The sequence below is a fragment of the Salmo salar genome, chromosome 11, assembly GCF_965601325.2.
Source record: "Salmo salar chromosome 11, fSalSal1, whole genome shotgun sequence".
In the NCBI taxonomy this organism is placed as follows: domain Eukaryota; kingdom Metazoa; phylum Chordata; class Actinopteri; order Salmoniformes; family Salmonidae; genus Salmo; species Salmo salar.
In genome coordinates this window covers 42842406-42869271 of record NC_138301.1, presented here as the reverse complement: position 1 = coordinate 42869271, position 26866 = coordinate 42842406, and the positions used below count along the sequence as shown (strand labels likewise).

Below are 26866 nucleotides of genomic sequence, written 5' to 3'. Positions count from 1 at the left end.
AGGGAGGAGAGAGAGAGGAAGGGAGGAGAGAGAGAGGAAGGGAGGAGAGAGAGAGGAAGGGAGGAGAGAGAGAGAAAGGGAGGAGAGAGAGAGAAAGGGAGGAGAGAGAGAGGAAGGGAGGAGAGAGAGAGAAAGTGAGGAGAGAGAGAGAAAGGGAGGAGAGAGAGAGAGAAAGGGAGGAGAGAGAGAGAGAAAGGGAGGAGAGAGAGGGAGGGAGGAGAGAGAGAGGAAGGGAGGAGAGAGAGAGGAAGGGAGGAGAGAGAGAGGAAGGGAGGAGAGAGAGAGAAAGGGAGGAGAGCGAGAGGAAGGGAGGAGAGAGAGAGGAGGGAGGAGAGAGAGAGGGGAGGAGAGAGAGAGAAGGGAGGAGAGAGAGAGGAAGGGAGGAGAGAGAGAGAAAGGGAGGAGAGAGAGAGGAAGGGAGGAGAGAGAGAGAGGGAGGAGAGAGAGAGAAGGGAGGAGAGAGAGAAAGGGAGGAGAGAGAGAGAAGGGAGGAGAGGAGAGGAAGGGAGGAGAGAGAGAGGAAGGGAGGAGAGAGAGAGGAAGGGAGGAGAGAGAGAGGAGGGAGGAGAGGAGAGGAGGGAGGAGAGAGAGGGAAGGAGGAGAGAGAGGAAGGGAGGAGAGAGAGGGAGGGAGGAGAGAGGAGCGGGTAGAAAGAGAGAGACTTGTTGCCGTTTTCCTGGACACAGATTAATAAAACGAGTCCTGGAATAAAAAGCATTGTAGTAGGGTTTCTCCATTTAAAGTGCTTTTTAGTCTGATCTAGTCTTAATCTGTGTCTGGGAAAGCAGCCTTCATGTTATAACAAGTGGTAATAACGGTTTACACTGACTTTAAGTCCAGGTAACCACAGCTGATATGTTTCATAGCTAAACTGAGCTAACTGGCCAACCCAGAACTACAACTGGGAGACATAGGGACTAGGATAACATTTCTGAAAGAGAAAGAACCTGTTAAATTGACGACTCAACAATGTCCCTCTGTTGTCATCAGGTCAACATCAGGGCAGAGGGTCAGTCAACCAGTAGAGTGTGAGCTGAAATCAGAATGGCTATGTGTGTGTGTGTGTGTGTGTGTGTGTGTGTGTGTGTGTGTGTGTGTGTGTGTGTGTGTGTGTGTGTGTGTGTGTGTGTGTGTGTCCCTCTTTGGAAATAATGTGTTCAGGACTTGCATCACAACAGCTGTGTCTGTCAGGAAAGTGCCAGTGTGTTCTCCTTCCACTGATGCATCTTTCATTAGGAGGACATTACCTCATGATATCCTATCAAGGGGTTCATAATCCGATGACATACTGGGCCAGACACTGAGGACTTTCCATTGGCTTGCTCCCAGGACATTACCAGGGCTCCACCATGCTCTAGTCTAGTGTCGTCTGACCTGGTAGGAATACTTCTGAAATGCATCGTTCCTTCCTCCCTGCAATGAATGTCTGTCTCTCTGTGTGTCTCTCTCTCTCTCTCTCTCGCTGTGTCTCTGTCTCTCTGTGTGTCTTTCTCTCTCTGTCTCTCTGTGTGTCTTTCTCTCTCTCTGTCTCTCTGTGTGTCTTTCTCACTCTCTGTCTCTCTGTGTGTCTTTCTCTTTCTCTGTCTCTCTGTGTCTTTCTCTCTCTCTGTCTCTCTGTGTGTCTTTCTCTCTCTCTGTCTCTCTGTGTGTGTCTCTCTGTCTCTCTGTGTGTCTCTCTCTCTGCCTCTCTGTGTGTGTCTCTCTCTGTCTCTCTGTGTCTTTCTCTCTCTCTCTGTGTCTCTCTGTGTGTCTTTCTCTCTCCCTGTCTCTCTGTGTGTCTCTCTCTCTCTGTCTCTCTATGTGTCTCTCTCTCTCTGTGTGTCTTTCTCTCTCTCTGTCTCTCTGTGTGTCTCTCTCTCTCTGTGTGTCTCTCTCTCTCTGTCTCTCTGTGTGTCTTTCTCTCTCTCTGTCTCTCTGTCTTTCTCTGTCTCTCTGTGTGTCTTTCTCTCTCTCTGTCTCTCTCTCTGTCTCTCTCTCTCTGTGTGTCTCTCTCTCTCTGTCTCTCTGTGTCTCTCTCTCTCTGTCTCTCTGTGTGTCTTTCTCTCTCTCTGTCTCTCTGTGTGTGTCTCTCTGTCTCTCTGTGTGTCTCTCTCTCTGCCTCTCTGTGTGTGTCTCTCTCTGTCTCTCTGTGTCTTTCTCTCTCTCTGTGTGTCTTTCTCTCTCTCTGTGTCTCTCTGTGTGTCTTTCTCTCTCCCTGTCTCTCTGTGTGTCTCTCTCTGTCTCTCTGTGTGTCTCTCTCTCTGTGTGTCTCTCTCTCTGTGTGTGTCTCTCTCTCTCTCGTTTTTGTTAAGAGCTGTTGTAACGCTGTAAGGGGCCTCTGTACTCACCCTTTCCATTTTGAGGTGTGTGCGTGTGTGTCTGATCCACTCCCTCCCACCATCCCCTTGTCTCTGATTGTGACTTGATTGACATCTCTTCTTCTCCTCTATTCCCCACCGGAGGGCCCTCATTGTCAACGAGCCTTTTAGCACCTTTGTCCCTAACGCAGCCCCCCCCGGCCCCCTTCAAACCCCCCTACCCAGAGGTGCCAGATGAGCCCCCTGGTCTGTGACAAAAGGGGCCGTGCGTGTGTGTTGTGTGTGTCGAGTCTTAGACAGTCCCCAACTCCATCAAGGACCCTGACTGCCTCCACTTGCCAAAACCCTGCAGAAACCCACATGTAAAAATGACTGTTGAGTGTAGTAATCTGAGTGTGTGTTTGGGGGGGTTGAAAGGTGCGGCAGGGGCTGTTAAGGGTGTAAAGAGGTGGAAGGGTTCAGTACTCCTGTGGTGCCCCAGAAGAGAGAGAGAGAGAACTGAGATTTAAAGTCCCATCCTTCACGCACCATCACCACTGGGACCCGTGTGAGTGACAGGATTTTAAAAGGACTCCAATCTCCTCCACTTGTTTACACATTAGCAAGATGGAAAGTTTTCTCAGCGTCTCAGACATTTCTGTGTCGACACTTTAACACCGGGGCCGTTCTTATCACATTTGACCCCTAGGGCCTCACACTGAACATAGTAAGGCTTCTTACTCAGGAAGGCTACACAAAGTGAAATAGGAGAATTTGAAAAATTCTGGATTTGGGGGAGTGGGCTGTGTTTACCAGTTGAACATAACCATGCAAACATATTTTATATAATGCTAACTTCTTATTCATGATTATAAGTCATAAAAGCCTAATGGCAGCTGTTTTTACTCTCTCTGTCACAGAATTTAAACCTTTCCAAGCTTGTCAACTCATCATACTGCTGCCCAGAGAATGTTCCCTGAGTCTCATTTTCCTCATCAGGACAAGAAAGTCAGGGTTGAATAACTACAAGGGTACAAGTTAGTGTAGCCAGCTCCCTTTCAGCACAGACTGTAGGTAGATATGGTATTTAACCATCTCTACGGGTGCCATTTGGCCTATGTAACACATCCCTCTTTTAAGTTGATGTACTGGAGTAACGGATCATCTCATATAGAATCCATCTCTCACACACCTACACACACACACACTTAGTGGAAGTACTGGAGTAAAATGTCACCTCAAGGAGCCCTCGTCATATACACACACACCTCCCTTGTCTGCCAGTCAGTTTCCTTGTGGGAGCTGGAGATTAGCATGCAAATCTGCAAAGACCTAGTTACTCTTCTGACCTTTCAACCTTTCTCTCTGTCTGTCTTCCTCTCTCTCTTTCTCTCCCCACCCCTCTCTCACACACACACACATGGCTTTTCACACACACACTCATCCACTGCGTCGCGTTCCTCCAACAACGTCTAATGAGGTGATGACCAGCCACTTGTTATAATTGCTTCCGACTCCGTTTAATTTTCCAAGCTTATTAATCATATGTAGAAGTTACTTAAAATTGCATAAATTAATCTTCGATTAAAAAGCCTATCAAAGAACTCCAAACAATTAAAGAGTAAGGTAGAATTTCCCCTGGGATTTGTGGCAGTTTTATTTGAACGACCCGTTCAGGTGATTATCCCACTTTGATGCGCTGAGACTGTGATTAATGTAGTGGTACTTTTTAAATGAGTTTTCTCCCTCTATCCTCCACGCGCTCGTTGGAAAGGTAAAGCTGTAGCACCTTAAATGACCTAACTAAAGAGTATTTATTCCATTTGACTCTTAATAACGTCCTCCTGGTTTTTGGCTTAATTCTGGTGGCAGGTGTTTTAATTAATGGCGGGTCGCGTGGCCCTGACGTACGTGTGTGTGTGACATTTAGAAAAGCTTTATTGTCCACGCATTGTGGAGATTTGGCTGGCCTTGAAAAAACATGGTGTGCGTGTGTTAATTTTAGCCTGAATATGACACCATCTCAACTGGGATTCCAATAATAACTTTGTCCGAGTTAGTGTGTTTTCTCCATGTCTGTCTTTAAACTGTGTGTGTGTGCGTACGTCTGTGTGTATCTGTCTATGGGGTATTAAAAAGACAGAAGCCAAGTCCCCCCCTTCATTCAGGTCAGATTCCATCAGACGTGGCCAGTCTGTTAGGGTTAGGGTCGAGAGCAGAGGTGAAGAGAGAGCAGGAGCTGGATATTAAAGACATTACTCTGGACCCCATCTCTCCCTCCCTTTACTCCCTCCATCTCCCCCCTCTCTCTCTCTGTACAGGCACAGCAATGATTGATGAGATGGGTACCCAGAACATTGGGGCATCCAAGAGCGTCCACTCCAGATCGCTCTCTCTCACATACACTGATATGAGAGTAATTAACCTCAGTCTATCTTAGCCCCAGCTGCCCATTAGAAGGACACCAGGATTGATGGGGCTCTCCTAGTCCCTCAGACTCACTGGACACAGGACTGGACCGGCCCTGTCTGGACTGGATCTGAGAGGAACGGACCCGTCAGACTGGACTGCCAGTTATGCGTCTATCTTAGGGGTGTAACTTGGGATATGGTTGCAGAACATTGCCTTTTAAACGTAAAATATATGACAGAATCCAAACATATTGAAGTAAAGTATTTATACAAACTACACTTACATTACTGTATATAACACCTCAACACCATCAAGTCCTTGTTCCAATGTTACCCTCTGTAATCCATCCTCCATTCATTTTTTTATTTGGCTAAATTCATTGTCCCCCATACAAGGTCCCTGGTCCTTATATCCCCTGTTTTTGGCCAGATTGGACTCTTATTAACACTCTGCTCTGTTTGTTAGTGCCTGTTAGTGAAGGTCCTGTGTCAGGGAAACCAGGGGTGACAAGTCCATTTAAAGAGCGGTGGCTTTGGTCGTTTATCTAATTGTCCCTCTACTCGACACACCAAATAAATGTAGCGGTCAGTCACCGTTGGCCCGTCTCCGTGACAACCCCCACCACTTTCACCCTTGACCCCTGTATGAACCGGCGGAGGTCATCACCGACACATGGCTCTCCAAATGAGGTTGTATCAGTGCATGGTGCACTTGTCACTGATGTGTCACACGTCATGTGACCTCTGTCACCATCTCTACAGTGCTAGTTGGACTCTATATGGTTAGGATTATATGTATTTGGTGTTTGTATGGTTTGAGCATTGGTTGATTGACTATGAGAAGCCTTGTGCTGGAGTCTTGGTGTAGCAGTTATTGTCCTGACTGAATGTGTCTCTCTGGTGACACCATAGTGCCACGCTGACCCTCAACACGGTGGCCCCTCAGGGGTGCGTGATTAGTCCCCTCCTGTACTCCCTGTTCACCCACGAATGTATGGCCTCCCACCACTCCCAACACCATCATTAAGTTTGCAAATGGAATGATGGTGGTAGGCCTGATCAACGATGAGACAGCCTATAGGGAGGAGGTCAGACACCTGGCAGTGTGGTGCCAGGACAACAACCTCTCCCTCAACGTCAGCAAGACAAAGGAGCTGATTGTGGACTACAGGAAATGGAGGGCCGAGCACGCACCCATCCACATTGACGGGGCTGCAGGGGTGCAGGTCGAGAGCTGCAAGTTCCTCGGCGTCCACATCGCTAAGGATCATGGTCCACACACACCAACAGTCGTGAAGAGGGCACAACAACGCCTCTTCCCCCTCAGGAGGCTGAAAAGATTTGGTATGGGCCCTCAGATCCTCAAAAAGTTCAACAGCTGCACCATTGAGAGCATCTTGACTGGCTGCATCACCGCTTGGTATGGCATCTGCTTGGCATCTGACCGCAAGTCACTACGGAGGGTAGTGCGTACTGCCCAGTACATAACTGCGATCGAGCTCCCTGCCATCCAGGACCTCCAAACCCGGCGGTGTCAGAGGAAGGCCATAAAAATTGTCAAAGACTCTAGCCACTCTTTGTTATTAAGTATGTATACTGAACAAAATATAAACCAACAATTTCAAAGATTTTACAGAGTTACAGTTCATAGAAGGAAATCAGTCAATTGAAATAAATTCATTAGGCCCTAATCTATGGATTTCACATGACTGGGAATACAGGTATGCATCTGTTCATCACAGATACCTTAAAAAAAGTTAGGGGCGTGGATCAGAAAACCAGTCAGTATCTGGTGTGACCACCATTTGCCTCATGCAGCCCGACACAGCTCCTTCGCATAGAGTTGATCAGGCTGTTGATTGTGGCCTGTGGAATGTTGTCCCAGTCCTCTTCAATGGCTGTGCGAAGTTTCTGGATATTGGTGGGAACTGGAACACGCTGTCGTACACATCAATCCATCCCAAACATGCTCAATGGGTGACATGTGTGGTGAGCATGCAGGCCACGGAAGAACTGGGACATTTTCAGCTTCCAGGAATTGTGTACACATCCTTGTGACATGGAGTCATGCATTATCACGCTGAAACATGAGGGAGGCAGCAGAAGAATGGCACGACAATGGGCATCAGGATTTCATCACGGTATCTCTGTGCATTCAAATTGTTAGCGATAAAATGCAATTGTGTTCGTTGTCCGTAGCTTATGCCTGCCCATACCATAACCCCACCGCCACCATGAGGCACTCTGTTCACAACGATGACATCAGCAAACCACTCACCGACACGACGCCATAAACGTAGTCTCAAAAAATTCTCAAAAACGATTTTGGAGGCGGCTTATGGTAGAGAAATTAACATTCAATTCTCTGGGAACAGCTCTGGTGGACGCTCCCGCTCGTCAATTCTGACTGTCCTTGAAAATAATTTTAACAAAAATCCTAAAGGAGATCGGAACTGATCTCCTTTCTAAGAGGGAAAAAAATTGATTATTTTTAGTTCAGTGTGTTTTTATTGATCAATGTGGTAATTTTTCCAGATGTTCTGAGAGATTGGCTGTTCCATAGGCCACGACCAATGTACAGTATACTCTAATCACTGGATCCATACCTGAGACACTATTAATCTCTCTCAATTTCTCTACCTTCTCTGTCCGCAGGACCATGCCTTCATCCTGCTCTACGACGATGGCAATGCGGAGGTGGTGTCCATGTGGGTGTGTCGCTGCCTAGAGGAGAGGAGAGCCCAGGCTCAGGGACAGATGTGACCCCGTAAACACAGGAGACCACAGAGAAGTTAGCGGTCAAAGGTATCATGTAGGGCCAGGATAATACCAGTATCTCTATACTCGTTAATATCGTGGCAAAGAAACAAAACACGAAGCGCTTTTAACTTCGTTAGGAAAACTGCCCTAATGTTGGAAACAAAATATCATTATCATGTCACCCAGAGTCACATTTATTTATTTTCTATCTATAGCTCACAATATTTTACATACAGCAGGTGTTTAAAGGACTAAAGCGTTTGGTCTGCTTTGTGTTTTCATTTTTGCCATAGAAACAATATTGTGATACTGGTATCGTCCTGGCCCTAATATCATGCCCCAATCTCTCTGGACTTTGACCATTCGTGAACCCCAGGAGTGGACAGTAAATATCAAAGACACGGATTCTAAAACGTATTGATGACGTCCATGGTGTAAAGAGGGCGTCTGTACGTCCAACTTCAGTAAGCCAAGAGGATACTGTATATTTTCAACTGAAAGTTCATTGCAAGTGGAACTTTGTTATCTGGGCCCTTAGCACGTTGACTGATGTCTTGATGGTGTATCCTGGACTCTTACACTCCAAACCTGGCTCTGTGTTGACGCTGCTTCATCAATGAATTTACAATTGAGTGGGACTTATTCCGTGACTGTTTGCCTACTTAGTTATTTCTAACTCAGAGAGACTTTAGACAGAATGTCAGAGTAAGTGATCAACGATGAGATGGGACTTGAAAACCCAAATGGCTTTACAATAACAAAGAAGTGCTATTTTCCAGGATGACGCTCGGATAACCTGTTACGCTTTATTGTTGGTCGCTTTCTAGTGAATGTCGAGGTGTGCCGGTGTGTACGGCAGTAACCGTGTGTGTGCCTAATGTTTTTACAATGACGTTTCTTTGACATTACTTTACCTCATCGAGATACACTATATATACGAAAGTATGTGGACAGCACTTCAAATTAGTGGAATTGGCTATTTCAGCCATACCCGTTGCAGACCGGTGTAGAAAATCGAGCACACAGCCATGCAATCGCCATAGACAAACATTGGCAATAGAATGGCCTTACAGAAGAGCTCAGTGAATTTCAACATGGCACTGTCATAGGATGCCACCTTTCCAACAAGGCAGTTCGTCAAATTTCTGCCCTGCTAGAGCTGCCCTGGTCAACTGTAAGTGCTGTTATTGTGAAGTGGAAACGTCTAGGAGCAACAACGGCTCAGCAGCAAAGTGGTAGGCAACACAAGTTCACAAAATGGGACCACCAAGTGCTGAAGCACGTAGTGTAAAAATCGTCTGTCCTCAATTGCAACACTCCCTGCCGAGTTCCAAACTGCCTCTGGAAGCAACATCAGCACAATAACTGTTTGTCGCGAGCTTCATGAAATTGGTTTCCATGGTCAAGCAGCCATACACAAGCGTCGGCTGGTGTAGTGTAAAGCTTGCCGCCATTGGACTCTGGAGCAGTGGAAACGCGTTCTCTGGAGTGATGAATCACACTTCACCATCTGGCAGTCCGACAGACAAATCTGGGTTTGGCGGATGCCAGGAGGACGCTACCTGCCCCAATGCATAGTGTCAACTGTAAAGTTTGGTGGAGGAATAATGGTATGGGGCTGTTTTTCATGGTTCGGGCTATGCCCCTTAGTTCCAGGGAAGGGAAATCTTAACGCTACAGAATACAATGACATTCTAGACAATTCTGTACTTCCAACTTTGTGGCAACAGTTTGGGGAAGGCCCTTTCCTGTTTCAACATGACAATGTCCCGTGCACAAAGCGAGGTCCATGCAGAAATGGTTTGTCAAGATTGGTGTGGAAGAACTTGACTAGCCTGCACAAAGCCCTGACCTCAACCTCATCAAACACCTTTGGGATAAATTGGAACGCCGACTGCGAGCCAGGCCTAAATCGCCCAATATCATTGCCTGACCTCACTAATGCTCTTGTGGCTGAATGGAAGCAAGTCTCCACAGCAATGTTCCAACATCGAGTGGAAAGCCTTCCCAGAAGAGTGGAGGCTGTTATAGCAGCAAAATGGGGACCAACTCCATATTAATGGCCATGATTTTGGAATGAGATGTTCGATAAGCAGGTGTCCACATACTTTTGGTCGTGTAGTGTATAATGGCCTCAGTAGTAGTTGTAGTAGTGATACAGGGCGACCATTTTGCTCACATATGTGTCTAAATATTTTGCTGTGTGAAAATCATCTAGATAATTGTTGCAATGATTGCTTCACTGTACCGCAGCCCCTAAGTGCCATGGAGAATACACTGAGCGTAGATTCATGACAGTCATGCTTGCACCATTACTACAAGAAAATGGCTTGTTACGTCAAATATTTTTTATTGTGCTCTTCAATTTCCTTGTGTGCTGCTAAATTTTTCAACTTCGGTGCACACGTGCTCCTTGTAAAAAAAGGTCAGCGTAGAGCCCTGTAGTAGTAGTAGAAGCACTGCATGGGGATCCTAACCTTTACCAGGCCACATTGTGGGGACTCTTCAACTACTCAGTGCCATGGAGTTCTACTCTTCCATTCTTCCAAACCTGTTAATGATGCAACACAAACAAACTTCACAAGAACCAACAACTTTGAGAAAAGTCTTAAAGTACTTTCCATTTTTTATTGATGTTAATTTGGAGAAGAGCACTGGATTTTTGTTGAGGATTCTATTAACCCACCACCTGTATAACCATACTTATATTATCCCTCAAATATACTCCTTAACGTTGACTTCATTTGATTGTTCTTAACGTGGAACTGACAGCATTTTAACTTCTTTGCAGATATTAAACAGACAATCATTATCAATAAAAAATATACCATTCCCAGTTTATGCTACAAAACCAACTTGTCAGAGGATTTAAAAATAGGTTATATTTGACAAGAAAATCCATGACGTACAGTAAGGCATTGTTGTCAGAATAAATGGATACAGTTTAATGCATGATTAATATAGTCCCAAAAAATTGCTATCAGGTTGTAAATCGCAGCTGGCCTGGTACATTGTTTGCTGCCTCCACCCAATTCGGGATAGTTGGTTTGTTTCATTCGGGATGCTTGGTTTGTTTTCAATGACTCAATATTTTGGACAAAAACAGCTGGGAATGTCAATACAATCAAACTAGCAAGGGCAGTGCTCACAAGTCAGTCATAATGTGGCTAATGGGCTAGCGTATCTATTTATTTAGCAAGGTAAAAGCACCGAGCCAAACGTTAGCTAGCTAGCTTATGGGAGGTATTGGGAAGATGTCAAGTCATTGGGTGAGTGAAAGACCGACTTTTTCCCCTCACTTTTTTTTGGTGTCTCCAGTTACAGATGCAGGTGTCATTTGGTTAGCTAGCAAGAAATGTGAATCGCTTTGCTAGCTAGCTAGCCATGTTGAGCTAGCTATGCTGACTGTTATCAGTTAGCATATATCTTGCATTCGTCAATTCATTCTGGCTGTCTACTCCGATGTCATAGCACTTTCGTCTGAGTGCCAGAGCGCAGAACAACTGATGAATATGACCGTGTCAGTAAACGTAAGCAAAAACGTCATTAAATTGTTGCCAGCAGCACAGTTAACGTTAGTCACTAACCCTCTAGATAACATGAAAACAGCCTAACCAGCTTTGCTAGGGTGCGTAAAATGGTCAGAGTGAGATGTTCTCTCATTTGTGTCGAAGTAGCTAGCAAGCTAGCCAACTGTAGGCAGTTAGCTTGGATGCTTGACTGCCGTTGAGGAAGGCTGGGATCATCCCTACTCCTCGGCCATAGCGTCCAGAGCACACACTGCACTTAACGGTGCGGAATTTACAATCTGACAACGCTCCAAATGTATGAATGCAGAGTGCACTAACACACGGGAAGCAATTTACAAACGCACCCTTAGTTGTCAATCAAATGTATTTGGCATCGATCAAATGGACAGGCAGGCAGGCAAATTCCCATTCAGTTGTCAAAACCTGGGTTGGGACAAGCATGCATTGTCAGGCAGGCTGCAGAACAGTGAGCAGGCTACAATTCCCCATCGTTTATCAGTGCAATTCTGACTGCCAACTAGCTGAAATAATTTGAGAGGTTTTATCTACTGTCTCTTGTTAGATTTTAGGCCATCTCCCTCTGGCTAGGAATAGTTGTTGATCTTGCTGTTGATGTGCATAACTGAGGTAGAGAGAGACTACCTTTTCATGGTTGTTTGATCAAGGACTGTAAAGTTCCCAAATGTAAGACTCCTGTGGTATTCACATACATTTATTTGCAGAAATAAATTCAGGTGTATTTTTTGGCGAATGCGTTCTAATGAGCTAAAGTCGCGCTGTTGCTACTGCCTGTAAACACACAGTCCAGTTCATAGTGAATGATGGCAGGGCCCTGTGACAAATTGCTTATTTGCATAAAGGCCTACTGTAGCTCTGATTGGCGCACCAGTCTGTGTAGACTCCGGTCCTGGACGAGACAGATGTTTTTAATAGGTTTTATTTACAGCAGTGTCAACTCATTGTCCAAACACACAGACACTTTCCCACTCTATATTGCTATAGAATTTTCACATGCCTTACTCTACGTCATTCCCAAACATTCTATAAAAATGTGAAAATGACCATATCTAAGTGCTCGCTTGTCAGAAAATGTATATAAAAAATGTGTAATTGTTCCTGGGGGTTTATATGAACAGGATTTTAATAAGATTTCATGTTGCTAAAATGCTGTCAGTTCCACTTTAATGCCTTGGTTGCTTGGTGCAGGCGGTATTGCATTTTCTTAATGAATATTTCAATAGAGAAACCTGGACCAGTTGTCTGTGTGTGAGGGGATTATATTTAAAGAGAAATCAGATAAAGGAGTCATTCACAGTTCAGCACAATCAGCTTTTACTCCTGTTTTATTTTACATGGTACACTGGAAACATTTGCTTCACTTTGTTCTCCAAATGATTCCCAGCAATGAGAGGTTTGGCAGCACTCTCCAGTGCTTTAATAGATGGTTCTGCATTAAGCGTCTCAGAGAAGGAGTGCTGATTTAGGACCCGTTTTGCCTTTTAGATCCCAACGGTAAGATTACATGGACTGGGGGGACCTGATCCTAGATCAGCACTCCTACTCTGAGACGCTTGACACATACAGACCCAGATTTTTTTTTAAAGCTATCTGGTATGCAGAGACTCTGTTAGACACTGTAGTGACAACCTTTCAGACAGTTGTGTCAGACTTTGCCGTAATGCGGTTTAAGTGGCCTTCTGTGAACACCCAGTCTGAGTATGCCAGTTGAATTGGTTTAATGTGTTGTTGTGCAATGTGATATGTAAATCACCATTCATTCATTTGATCAGGGGAAGAGAGTGCAATAATATAACCGCATCAACAATAACAAAAATCTTAATGTCCTTGTATTTCTACGACCAATAATGTATTCTCTCTTCACTGAAAGATTGCCCAGTGTTTTTGCAATAACCATGAGCGTTTTAAAATATAAGCTGTACCCAGTCACCCATGACCATGAAAAGATTTCTATGTCCAAACTAGCTGTAGCAAATTGGATGCCTTTTGAGTTTGAATTGTTTCATGAACTGGATTAATTGATGAATGAGACATGGATTAAAGTGATTCACTTTTCATAATAACAATTTAGTTGTGTTTTTTTTGTAAGATGACCTTACTATGTCCTTTAAAGTTCAGTCTGTATTTCAGTTTGGGTTTTTATTTGGAAATGTTAGATTTTTTCTTTTCTTTTTGTAAATCTAAACCACAGAAGGAGTTCACATCTCAGGGTGACTCCAGGATAAAACTAAAGTTGATGTATTTTCCCCTCTGAGTCCGATTTTTAACCCTGGGCATTTCAAGACTACTAACGGCCAGTGTTTTTTGTTTTTGCACCGGGTTGAGACAGATGCCCTTGGGTGAAAATGCCAATAAAAATGTTTTTTAAACGGTTGAGCACAACCTGAAGTGAGGGCGTCTTTGCCTGCAAAGACAGAACGTTGGCAGAGTAGTTTTGCCATCCCTCTGCTGGTTTTGGTCTGTACCTGTTGGACTAAGAATATTAGGAACACTGCCCTGCAAAGAGGTACTGTTCTTGAGACGTTAAACCACGTTCAACCAGGGAAACCAGATGTGTGGAGACTCAAGCTAGCTGTTAGCTAGCCACTTATCAACTTCATCATCTTCATCCCCATTACAAAATAAGGCCACAAGAAAGTGTTTGCATAATAATTACAGTCTAGCACAGTGGTTCCCAAACTGTGGGTCAGGACCCACTTTGGGTCGAGGCAGGGGTCCAGGTGGGTTGCGGAATGACATTTTTTTGTGCATTCCACAAATACATTTTCGTGATAGAAAAATGTTTTAAGTGTAAATTGAAACCACTAAAACCAACTCGAAAGTATGCAGAAAAGATAATGGACTATATATTTTAAAATTATGGCCTTTGAGAACTTACAATCAACAAAATAAAAGCTAGACAATCACCAGTGATTTTGTTATGTTTGAGCATAAGAACACAGCATTAGCCATGTCAAAATGTGTAGAATTGCAGGATATTAGCGTAACTGCTAAATGTTCTCTCAGCTCCATGTCAAAATGTGTAGAATTGCAAAAAATGTGGCTTTAAAACTGCAACATTTTACTTCAGCTCCATGACTAAATGTGTAGAATTGCAGGAAATTTGCAGTTATCTTCACTGCCAAAATTATATTTTTTAGTCTGTATATTTTTGCGCCTGGGTCACAAAAGACAATGTCATTGGTGGGTCAAGAAGCCAAAAAGTTTGAGAACCCATGATCTAGTTAATACATGGTGGGATCATTAGAAAGAACCACATCCAACCAACCATCTGGAGGACCTTGTTACCAGGGCCCCCTCCTCACCCCCAGGATAGCTCTCAGGGTCTTTAAGGAACTCAAGCCCCCCCCACCACAAAGGTAGAAGTAAGTAAGTAGACTGTACTGTAAGTATCCAACCCAATCATGTTTTTTTCGCAGCATAAAAGTGGGATGTCTGCAGTAATAGATTGTTAGTAGAGTTGGTCACAACTGATGAGGTCGCAAGTGACTATCCACTCCCTCTCTCTGCTCTGATGATTATCCATTTTGTGTGGATTCAAATGTACCCATGCAGATAATCAATTTGATAAACAGCCTACCTTTTTCTAGGCTTGTTTGGAAATTGATACAAAGTATTCGAAATGAACATTTGATACCATGCAAATGGTGTACTAAATAGAAAGAGTAAAACATGATGTATAGGGATGTTAAATGTGACCTATTGTCTGATGAAGACGTGGATGCTCAATCTCGTTTTACCATCAACATCCCCGTTGGGATATTGACCGGGTTTTGTTTGGAGATGCGTCTCCATTTTACTCAATCCCGGGCCTTAATATTCCCATTTGCCACCGAGGCACGCGCCCTTATTGTATCGCCCGGTGACCTTTTTACAGAGCAGTCCAAGTTGATTAGCACATCAGGTCAGACAATAGGCGTCGGCGCTGTGCTCCGCCATTACCCGGATCCCTTTATCAATGTCCAGTAATTAAAATGTCACCGTTTAATTTTCGACTCAACGCGTTCCTCTTGGAGCAATCTTTTCCCAATAAAAAGTGTAATCGAAATGCTCTTTTCACTTGAAACCAAAAGGACTCGGGGAGCCCATTTAAGTGTAGCCTATCAGCACAGGGAGATCAATATGTAAGAAGCGGATTGATTGGCTTCTAAAATGGAATGTATAGGGGTCACGGTTTTATAGGGTGCTGATACAACTGTTAATTATAGAACATTCGCTCTCGATCGGTTCTGTTATTAAACTTCTCCTGAATTAGGCACTTTTGATTTATGTGACAATCTTTTCCACTTGGAACTTGCTTTAAGGCCATGAAGGCTTTTTACAAAAAGGACTGATTTACCTTGAATGAAATGTTTAATATAGCCTACTTTTATTTGTTATTTTGAAATGCCTCTAGAAGTAGATTTGATTGAAATAAGAGTTCCGTGTATGTTAATAGACAATCAGAAAACATTTAACTAGTGTCAGTAAGAACTGTAGTATCAGTAAGTAAACTGGAACCTATGTCTCGTTTGCATTAATAGACTATGAGCCTATGTGTTTTATTCTGATTCACTCCAAGCTTAGCAGAGTGTAAATTGGACCAGCCTATGTTAGTCAAAATATAAAATGGATCAACACTTAGATTGCCATATGTTGCCAAGCGTAATTTCTCAATTTTACGAAGTGTAGGCCTGGTTTAGCAGCGACCTCTAATTAATCGGCATATATATATTGATCACTTTAATGGAATTATAGTTTATTCAGATTCATTAATGTTACATTTAACCAAGTTGTCAAATATTCGTGGTCCCTTTTCGGGTTAGCACCAAAAACATAGATGGAGCCGCACCAGCCTCTGAAGATATCGCGCCCGGAGAGATGCTACCTGCTAATAATGTCTCACCTCCAATGTGGCTATAGGCACTCTGAACCACCGTGGAGCGCCCTGCGAGATGCTACCTGCTAATAATGTCTCACCTCCAATGTGGCTATAAGCACTCTGAACCACCGTGGAGCGCCCTGCGAGATGCTACCTGCTAATAATGCCTTCATTCATATACCGGTATTGGCGAAGCCCCTTTTACCCAACTCCTCTCTGTTTATTATCTGTTGTTGACTACTTCAATATATGATAGAGTGCAAATAGTAGCCTAGCCTACTCTGGTCTATATATACATGTCCCTCACATCCTAATTCATTATTTACTATCATTTTAGTGTAGGTTGTTACCATGTCTGTCATTTGCTGTGACAACATTTGGGATTTAAGTTTATTTTGGTCACATTGGTTTATGAAGAAAAAAAACTTTCCAATAATGCATCTAAACTGGAATACAGGCTACTTGGTAAAGCCTACTCTTATGTTGTAGCAAAAGTTAATGTTAAAGTGATAGAATAAAGAATGTCACTGTCAATATCCAATCTACCCGCGTATTAAATATTACATTACGTTCACCTCTACAGAGTTTGGAGTTCTACCGACTTAAACAGGGAACGCATTAATATTGTAGCGCAGGTTTGTTTAAACAATTGAATGCATATAAATGAGTCTCAAGGTAATTTACTCTTCGAGAAAAGATGTCATTGATGTGTATCCAGCGGTAATAAAGGGCTCGCCTATAATGACCGCTGAATCCGCTAATTAAAAGCGCTGCTCTCGTGCTGTATACCTGCGCTGAACTCCAGTCTTTAATGAGAGCCACGTGAGCTCACGTTTCTCCGGGATAAACGGTGACAATGGCGTATTCAGTCCGTGGTCTAAATAATTAAAAACATAGGAATAATTACAGTATAAAATTGTAATTATTATTGGGCTGCAGGAAAGCCGTTTGATTGTGAAAGACGACACGACGGAGCCGGTCGGGTTTAGGTTTCCTCTTCTATCAATATTGCAGGGAGTTAAACTGACCCTCTTCCTCGCTATCTGACTATGGTGCGTGGGCATTGCAGAGAAAACCAAGTCCAACTTTCACAATTATTTTCATATTCATCAGCATAATAATGATTGATAACATTTGAACAGGCCAAATTTATGAAGAGACGAATTATTGGCCATATGCTCAGTATAGGCTAATGTTTTGCATGGCTATTTAATAGGCCTACATAGATATAATTTATTTTGACATCTGTTTTTTAATAAAGAAACCATAGATGTTTTAAAAGGTCGTGATATCTATTTTACGAGACAGAGGGTGTCAATCCCAAAACATCTGTCGCATAACTGTTTTCAGTTCATCTAGACCTAGGTAGGCTACATATGCAGCTAGCTTATCCATAATGTAAATTGTAGTTGTCAATGGCAACATATAATGTGTAGGATAATTTATGCTAGGTTTAAAGGGCATAGATGTTCTACTTTAATGGTGTCTACTTAGCAATGGTTGGCTGGAGGGCGTTTGTGGACGTTATTAACTCCTATTTGATTGTGGTAATTGTTCACATTTTGGCCCGGACAGTTTGATTAATTACATTTTAATCAGTGTCCATTTAGGACAGACAATGTTGGGAATATAGGCATTCAGGCTACATGTGCATTTTAAAATAACAAACAAATGGCAATTTTAGTAAGTCCTTAAACAATAAAAAAACAAATTGGAAAAACAACTTTTTTTTTAAACATTTCAAACAAAACGTAAACTTCTGTCATTCAGACTGTACCCACATTTTGTTCAACCCGTGTATTTAGGCCTACATGTGCAAATAGTTAATGTTATTTTAAACTAAAAAGAAAAGTTAGCATGCCTTTCCTTGAACTTTCTGCCCCGGCAAGGTATTGCTACCTCAGCACAAGGCTTACTGGGGTTAACTGAAGGGCATTGATCAGGTTCTGAATAGTTAATATGGTCTTACAGTATTGGGTTTCATCACTAACTTCAGCCTATTGATCTAATATATCACTCTGTTTGAAGACGCAATCTGCTCTCGCCGTGTCCTGTGTGCTCAACAAATTTGCTTCATTTACTGACAGTTTGGTTCGTGGGTGGTGGGTATTGAGAGAGGGGAGGGGGAGGGTGTGCAGCAGCATATGACAGTCCCGCCCGAGGCAAGTTATCCGCTCATCTAGGATTCGGTCCATTTTCAATGCAGAATCTAAGAATGCCCAGTATGTGATTTAAAACGTGTCCAATTGTTTGACATTCGAACAAAAGCACGCGAGCCTTAAAATTCATGGCGTCTTTACCAGAAGGGCTGGAATTGATTTGCGTGTCCACGAGAAGCAAAACAGATGGTCATGTAACTTGATAAATGATGCATTCAGCCATTTTGTTGCCTTCGATATCATATTCAGTTTTGTCCTAAATTTGCTCGTTTGTTAATAGTGGAAATAGTATATAGGCCTTCATTGGCATTTGGTAGCTGCAGTTACTCTCCGATGAAGAGTTGGGATAGGCAACAAAACAAAAAAATCATAAAAACATTTCCAATTAGCACATGGGTATAATACACACTTGTACCTACATGTGTGAAATAGGACAAATAAATGCACCCATATAATTATAATTATTTGTCTATTATTAAAATATCGTTGGTCATTAATTGTGTCAATATAGAAATCTATCAAGTGCACCTTACCACTTAGCACACCATGTTAATGCAATATATATCTATCTATATAGATCTATATCTATCCATCTATCTTTCTCTTAATATTTTTTTTCCACTTCTATGAAAGATTCACTGAGTAAAGTTTAAATGGATCAAGTAATAGCCTAGTAGTGTCTGTTGTTCCTTCATTGTCCAGGAGATAATATAGTTAAAGAGAGGGAACGCTAAGTGGGTGTGCCTTGCCATCCATTAGTTTAGCGGTCACTTCTTCAGTGAGGAGCGTCGACTGCTGTCTTGAGGAGTGGCGAAGGCTCGAGGACTGCCATGCGGTCACTCTCTCGTGCGCCACTCAGCCGGTGAGAGTCGAAGAGGATGGAAGTCCGTTCACTGTACTGAGACAGAGACACTACAGAGAGAGAGAAACATTAGGCTAGTCTGAACGCTTGGTCCAGCAACAGTATATTTTATCTCGGACTAGACCTTTGCTTGTGTCGGTGATTTTTGTTCAACTTTTTGATGAAAAGTTGTTTCCTCAGCCTAGGAGTACTGTGCTCTTTTCCAGAAAGAAAGGTAAGGATCTTACTCTTTCAATTCGTTGTCTTGTGTATTTTCTATTGAAATATTTATGTCTCATCACCAGCACAACAGCTTCATATTTCACATGTTTTTCCTAAGTTTTACCTTTCATTTATTTTCCAATGAATATATTATTTTCGGAAGACTTATATAATATATACTTACAACCTTTGCGTAAAACAAAAACGATGTGACGGATGTGCGATGCTAAATGTGAGGGAAATATTTGCCTTTTGTAAAAGTCGATTTTTAGATTTTATTGTAGGCCTATAAGCCGTTGTACTAACGTTAATCTAGGGAGACACGCATGCGATGTTTTAATTATATATAGGGCTAGTCTTTTATTAACAGATCAAATACGTACAATTGAACCCGTGTAATTACCAAGAAAGCAGCTTAGCTGTTCTTTTCCTCTCTGGTAAGCGCATTGGCGCAGCTCAGAGTGTATTTTCCTTCTGCTCTTTTGCGTATAAGGATCTTATGTAGTTCTTAAGTAATCACCCTCGCCTCTGAGCCGATTTAAAGACGACAGGAAAAGGTCCCGTCAATAAACAACTAACTGACCATGGATAGCCTTAGTTGGCATAGTCCTACACAAAAATACAATCCAATAGGTCATGTTAAAACATTTGCTTTCGGATGGTTTAGAAACGTAATATTAATAGGCCTTTACTAAACATGCTCGTATAAAATTGAACGTTTATATTAAATTATGTAGACCTATTTTATCTATTAGGCTATTATTTATGTATTTATTTACAACTGGGTCACCAAAAACGAATAACTAACTAATCCTTGTCTTTTGTGAATAATGCTGGGTTGAAAATGTTTTTGATTGTTCTATAATAACACTAAGTGTGTTGTAATAATAATAATAATAATAATGCATAGTTATTAGTATAGAATAACACTGATCTTCTGCGTTACTTTTAAGACCTTGACCATATTATTATTATTATTATTATTATTATTATTATTATTATTATTATTGCACGAGATGTGCGTGCATATGCCTATTGGTAAGATTAATTACAAAGCTATAATTTCATGAACTTTATTTATTGATTTATTTGTTGATTTGGAATGAATTGCAAACAATTGAGGACTAGTGCATTTTTTTGACAGGAGTTATGCCAACTGTAGGCCTATATGGTAGTGCAATAGGCTACCCTAAAATTATTGTTTTATTTTCAGACTTCCAGGAATGGAGTCGATACCCAATCAACAACCAGCGGGACGAGACTCCAGCTCTTCCCCCAGCTCCAAGCAGGACGTTCAGCCCTTCTCCAGCCCCATCTCACTGAAGCCTAACCAAGTCAGCGAGACCGCGTTGTATGGAGTGCACATCGTGTCTTTGGTCATAGATGGCCAGGAAAGACTTTGCTTGGCGCAGATATCCAACACATTGCTAAAAAACTACAGTTACAACGAAATCCATAACCGACGCGTTGCTCTTGGAATCACCTGCGTCCAGTGCACGCCCGTCCAGCTCGAGATACTGAGGCGCGCTGGCGCCATGCCAATCTCCTCGCGGCGCTGCGGTATGATCACCAAGCGGGAGGCGGAGAGGCTATGTAAATCATTCCTAGGTGCTCACAACCCACCAAAGCTACCGGAAAATTTCGCTTTTGATGTCTCTCATGAATGCGCTTGGGGAAGCAGAGGTAGCTTCATACCTGCAAGGTATAACAGCTCGAGGGCCAAGTGCATTAAATGCACATATTGCAACATGTATTTTTCCCCGAATAAATTCATATTCCACTCCCATCGCACTCCCGAGTCCAAGTATACACAGCCAGACGCAGCAAACTTCAATTCGTGGAGGCGCCATCTCAAACTAACAGACAAAAGCTCGTCAGATGATGTTGCCCACGCGTGGGAGGATGTTAAAGCGATGTTCAACGGGGGAAGTCGTAAGAGGACGCTACCTATGAGTGGGTCATCCATGTCCTCTCCTTTGAAGTCACATTCCACCAGTAACCCAACCCAAAGAAGTTCCCCTGAGGTACCCCATAAAACGTTGCGCTGTGACGAAGACCGAGGTAGGCCTAACATCAGTCTGTCAAATGGCGTCCGGAACTACCCGGTTATCCCTGTGCCCAGCAAGAGCTTTGGGATGCTTCAAAAGATCCCGCCACCGCTCTTCCCCCACCCGTATGGATTCCCTGCGTTTGGACTGTGTCAAAAGAAGGACGACGGAGTGGGAGAGACAATTAAAACCAACGTTTCGGGTGTCTTTTGGCCAGGAGCAAAGGACAGTATCTATCCCTCTTTCCCGATGTTCTGGCCTACAGCCGGTGGCCTACCGATGCCACCGTATCAACAGTCACCAGCCAAACCACCCACAGAGCTCTTAAGTGTCCGACAGAGTGATCTCGAGTTATCGGATCAAAGTGACCGGTGCGCAAACACACCTAAGGATAGCTTTCACGACAGCGAGCGGTGCTCTAGCTCACAATCCACCCGGAACGACGAGGATAAATCCGGGGATGAGGCCCGGTCGACGGAAGGACCCCCCACAACTCCACGGAAGATAAATTACATCTCTGCGTTCAGACCTGTGGTGAAAGACGCCGAAAGCATTGCAAAGCTATACGGCAACAGGGACACTTACAGCGGTGTGCGCTCTGGTTACCTATCGCCAGATTTCGTGAGTGAAAGTTCTAGCTATAGGTCTATGTCCCCGGATGTGGATAGCGCGGACGACCCAGACGTTGACGTGGAGTCAAACAGGGCACAAGAGGATGAAGAGTCAGTCCAACTGTCCGTGGAGGACCGTCAGAGTCCCCCGCCCCTCAACTCAGCCCATTCCGGGCCTGAAGATAGTCAAGAGCTGGGGACAAGTCCAGGACCACACCCGGAAGATCCCCACTCCGGGTCCTCTGATGACGAGAGGCAGGGTGGACAGGTGTCAGAGCGCCATGATACACCGGTGTACGAAGTACGTGTGCCAAGGTCCATATGTTGTGATGTTCAATCTATTTACGCAAACGTTTGTCAAATAATTTATGCATCAATCCACGGAGACTTGTTTGGATCTCATATGATAATGGGTGATGTTTGGTCCTGTAAGTGCATGGGCATAAAGCATGGTCATCATGCTATATTTAATGTTCCAATAGTCATAGGCCTATGCCATATAGGATGTTGATATGGCTGGCAGCTGTTAACAGTTTGAAGCCTAAACAGTAGGCTAATGTGATGTATTCAACGCGTTTTTGCAAGGTGATTTCATATTTTGGTCAAATGAAAACAAACACTTATATGAACTATATCCAGGACTTCTCGCATGGGGTTTTATTGTGCTGTTGAAACCCCTGACATTACAGAAGGCTGAGCCTGTTTAGACATACATTGGCAGGTTGGAACAAATATGGAAATTATCTTTTGTTAAAATACATTTTGGCAATGACATTTACAAAAAAGAGCATCGTCCCAATATGAAAGAGATTGAGAATGGAGTAGGCCTGTTTTAATAAGGTCGCTGAGTGGGAGCCTTGGTCTGTGTCTTGTCTTTTGTTCTAAAGATAATTCAAGTGGTTCTGTTTTGGAGTGTTTACTGCGAGCCTTGTAGTGTGTTGGGAAAAGGTTAGGCCTGCGTCGGCCTCGTCCTAATGTCAGTCAAACTGCAATTTAGATAGGTGGACAACAATTGAATTACTTCCCTATAATTATAAATTGGAGACGTGTCACGTGGGTATATCCGCTCAAAGAATTGCTTGTGAAATTAAGAGAATTATAGATAATTGCAGTTGTATTGACTATAATGGCGATGGTTAATTTTGCAGGTGTACACACATGAAAAGGATGGACACATGCCTTTGACCGGTCCATCTACGTTTGGATCAAAACACAGCAGCCCATTGCAATCGAACGGTAGGTCTATTATTTTGCATAGTACATATTCATGGTATAGTTTCTGTATGCAAATAGGCACGTCGCTTATTACTGTCTCTCTTTATCAGGTGTCCTCCATGTTTCCGACCCACATAAACAACGTTCTCCTACAAGAGAGGACGTTCCACAGAGAGCCTTTCAGGACCAAGCAAAGGAAAGCCCACCATGTGAGTCTCTCTCTCTCTGAGTGTGTGTGTGTATGTGTAAGTGTGTAAAAGTTTAGTAGGCCTGCCATGGTAATATAGCCTATTGTATTATATTTTATGTTAGGAAATTGTTAGCCGACGGTTTCTCACTTTTTACTGTTCCAAATATGATAATTTATAACAGAAAATTGAGTAAATTAGATGAATTAATGAGTTGATGCCATCTTTAATATTTCTCTTGCAGGCGATGGGGCATTACGTCAGCATGACGTCAGTATGATCCACGAAAAAGATATCGAAAACATGGCTAAAGGTAATCATTTGACTTTTATCAATGATCATTGACATTTGTTTATATTGATTAGCCTAATGCAAAACGACCGACAAGTAGGCCTCGTTTCAAGTCATTAGATCTCATCGTAAATTGAACAAAGCAAGGTGGAAATCACTAAACATAATTGTCGGTTCTGTGAATTAAAAACAAATCATATTTAGCATTGAATTAACAGAGTTATATTTTAAACATAACGAACACGTGTGAATGCGGCTCTATTTGTAGCTCTACTTCCTCAAAGTCTACAATTTCAACATTCGAAAAAACCCTGGTGCTGTTTATTATAAGCCTTTTCATGGAACATGAGAACAATTTTCCATGTTAGTCTTGTGTAGGCTACGACGTGTGGAATCACCAGTCTAATATGTTAGACTGGTGAGATTTTCCCTTCCATATCTAGGTACTGCACTAACAAAATAATACCTATAATGATCTGTCTAATAATCTATTTTTTTTAAATCGCTTGATAAAAAAATGTTATGCCTACAGCTTAACACAAGTTTGCACGGTCACGTTTGAATTGTTTTTCATTCGTTAACCTCCTCTAATGTTAAATTATGAGAAACGGAATTGTTCTACTTATTGTAACACGAAATCGTTTTCCCACTATTAATATTTTAACGAGCCCAGCCATTAAGCTGCGGCGCTCGAGCCTCTAACCCCGAGGCGGTGGAGCTAATTATTTAGCAATACCATGCTTGGAGACACAGTGAGGCTAAACGACTGTTAGCGTTCCAACCATAGGCCTTCTGATAATAGTTATTACGATACTATAGGGAAATAAACCACGGATAACATTGTGGTTGTTTTTACCCATAGGCTTGTATTGTATTAGGCCTGTAATCAAAATCAAATGCTTTAATTGTTGAACAGGCTATCTAAGATAGGTCTGCAATATATAGGCCTAGTATGTGGAAAGCCACATTTGGAATTTACTGCTTTGCCTATTGCCTTTTTACAACGACGATTATGATAATGGTGATGACCGCTTCGTTTTGCAGAGGAACTTCAGAAACAGCTTGTCGAACAAGTGGAGCTCAGAAAAAAGTTGGAACGCGAATTTCAAAGTTTAAAAGGTAGGACGCTTTATTGTCCTACTGCTTAAACATACATAGAGTCGAGGTACAGCTGAGATGAAAGATTTACACGGGGGAAACAGGCGTAACTCGAGCTCTTAAAAAAAAAAAAACTTTATTTTTTAAGAGTTAAAGTCATTCACGTTTCCACCATCTTGGCCTGTATCAGAATGAGTTTAAACATAAAGAGACATACAGCAAACATATTGACTACAATGAAGCAAACATTAGTGGACAGCGGCATGGTGCTGAAATGGAAGTACATTATTGTTTAGCTTCAAAAGCGAGAGCTGCTCCTGTTTCCCACACATTGAGGTCTTTATTTTAATGTAGTGATTTTAATTTCCATATGTCATAATGTTGAGAACACATTAGGCTCAAATTATGTTATTTGGACTTGCGCACTGTGTTAATAGTAGCTGTCTGCTTGCTCACTATGCAGATAATTTTCAGGACCAAATGAAGAGGGAACTGTCCTACAGAGAAGAGATGGTCCAACAGCTTCATATTGTCCGAGGTGAGTCTCCAGGAAAAATAATCGGAATATGCTAAACGGTCAGTGTTTTAATAAATTAAATAATATGTCCCGACTTAAATTGAATGAAATGACCCATATCGTTATAGCATTGATGTTGTAAAGTATGAAAACATGCATGTAAAAGAACAGTCATACTGACTTTGTGCTTCCTTGTACCACACAAGAATGAAGAGGGGAAAGTGACACTTGCATAAATTCGGTCATTAGAATTAGGCTGTATGTCCACAATCTACAAATAATAGCTTACCATTCCTGTAAAATAGTCAACATTTTTTGCGATTTGACTGGAAATTGTCGAATGAACTGCAATAATATCAAACCATAGAGAGATTGATTTCGCGGTGTTTTGTTTGTAAATGTTATTTTCTCCTAAATCACGCACTGGAAAATGTAAAAGGCAGACCATTACGTATCGTCGTATCAGTTACATACAGTAGACGACAACAGCTGATGCCGCCCTTTCACGGATAGACTAGTTCTAGAGTTACTGGAACGCAGTAGTGTAAATACACACTTCAACTACACTAAGAGGTCACTCAAAATACCCGAGGGTGAACAACATAAATTACAGTCATCCATTTCAAAGTTTACAAACCACCGCTTTGTAGCTCAATTATTGCGTTTTTTTTTTCTTATTCATTTGTTGTTTGCTTAGACACTTTGTGCAGCGAGTTGGATCAAGAAAGAAAGGCGCGTTATGCAATACAACAGAAGCTAAAAGGTAATTTATATGGTCCAAAAACAGAACATGTATCCAGTTTCAGTCCATTTGTGAATTAATTCAATGGCTAGCTGGGCAAGAGCATAGCCTTCTAATGGACTTTGAATATGACTAGTAATATTTGTCAAATTATTGTCCAACCGTACCTATGCAAGTGCTACTTTTTATTCTTCGCTAGCATGTGTGTCCTTATGATATGCAAATTCATAGCACATTTGATATTGCTAAGAAATACTGTGACATGTAGACTGAACTTAGAGGAAAGAACGACTATAGAATACATAGTGTGGATAGAAATACAACAAATACATTTAATCTGCCCAGTGTTTGAAGTGACACATCCCCTTTCTCCCTAGAAGCTCATGATGCCCTGCACCATTTCTCCTGCAAGATGCTGACCCCTCGCCACTGTACTGGAGCCTGTACTTTCAAACCCCCTCTGCTGCCTCCATAATAGACCACAAGACCCCCACTGACTCCAGTACAGCTCACTGCAGCCAAAAAGAGAGAGACCCACCTCAAGTAGTCACAGTCTCTCCGTAACTTCTTTGCCCTCCCTCACCAGTCATCCAAGGATTCACAACCTGTGTACACACTCCAGCTCTATTTATTTAACACAGAGGAAGTGGCTATGGAGGTTAGGAGAACTAGACCTTCCATTGAAAAGAACTCTTGAAGATACACCAAGACCAAACGACTGGTCCATTGTATGTGTTGTATTTATAGACAGTTATCAAGTTGTAAAGAGCTCTTGATATGGACACAGCAAGTCCCTTTGAATCATAATCCATTGCTCTTTATATATATATATATGTGTATATATATATATATATGTATATATATATGTGTGTATATATATATGTGTATATATATATATATATATATATATGTGTATATATATATATATGTGTGTATATATATATATATGTATGTATATGTGGAGATGTGCAATGAGTTGTATAATGTGATATTTCATAAGTAACACGAACCCTAGCATTCTTGGGTTGTTTTACCACATTATCTATGTGTTTTTACATATATTTATTTGTGTTTAAGT

At 42.3% G+C, this 26866-nt stretch overlaps 2 protein-coding genes across 7 annotated transcripts in view; both read left to right on the top strand.

Annotated features, from left to right (window-relative positions):
* The window catches only part of LOC106593578 (dual specificity mitogen-activated protein kinase kinase 5), a 105060-nt gene extending 91999 nt beyond the window's left edge, over positions 1-13061 (top strand). Inside the window, exon 22 of the mRNA XM_045689584.2 lies at positions 7343-13061. Within this exon, the coding sequence (XP_045545540.1) occupies positions 7343-7450 (108 nt within the window). The 3' untranslated portion in view covers positions 7451-13061. The remainder of the gene's footprint in view (positions 1-7342) is intronic.
* Positions 13062-18807: 5746 nt separating this feature from the next.
* Positions 18808-26625, top strand: LOC106562672 (SKI family transcriptional corepressor 1 homolog-B). 6 transcript variants are annotated; one of them, XM_082957961.1, is made up of 9 exons: positions 18808-19091; positions 20292-22038; positions 22886-22973; positions 23063-23161; positions 23385-23453; positions 24476-24550; positions 25004-25067; positions 25744-25809; positions 26166-26625. In XM_082957961.1, the coding sequence occupies exons 2-9, from the start codon at positions 20302-20304 to the stop codon at positions 26173-26175; spliced, it is 2208 nt and encodes a 735-aa protein (XP_082814087.1). In that variant the 5' UTR covers positions 18808-19091; positions 20292-20301; the 3' UTR covers positions 26176-26625. The 6 variants fall into 6 exon arrangements, with proteins under 6 accessions (XP_082814087.1, XP_013983118.1, XP_082814089.1 ...); XM_014127643.3 differs by having other exon boundaries at positions 24993-25067; XM_082957963.1 differs by lacking the exon at positions 25744-25809 and having other exon boundaries at positions 26169-26625.
* The last annotated feature ends 241 nt before the right edge of the window (positions 26626-26866 follow it).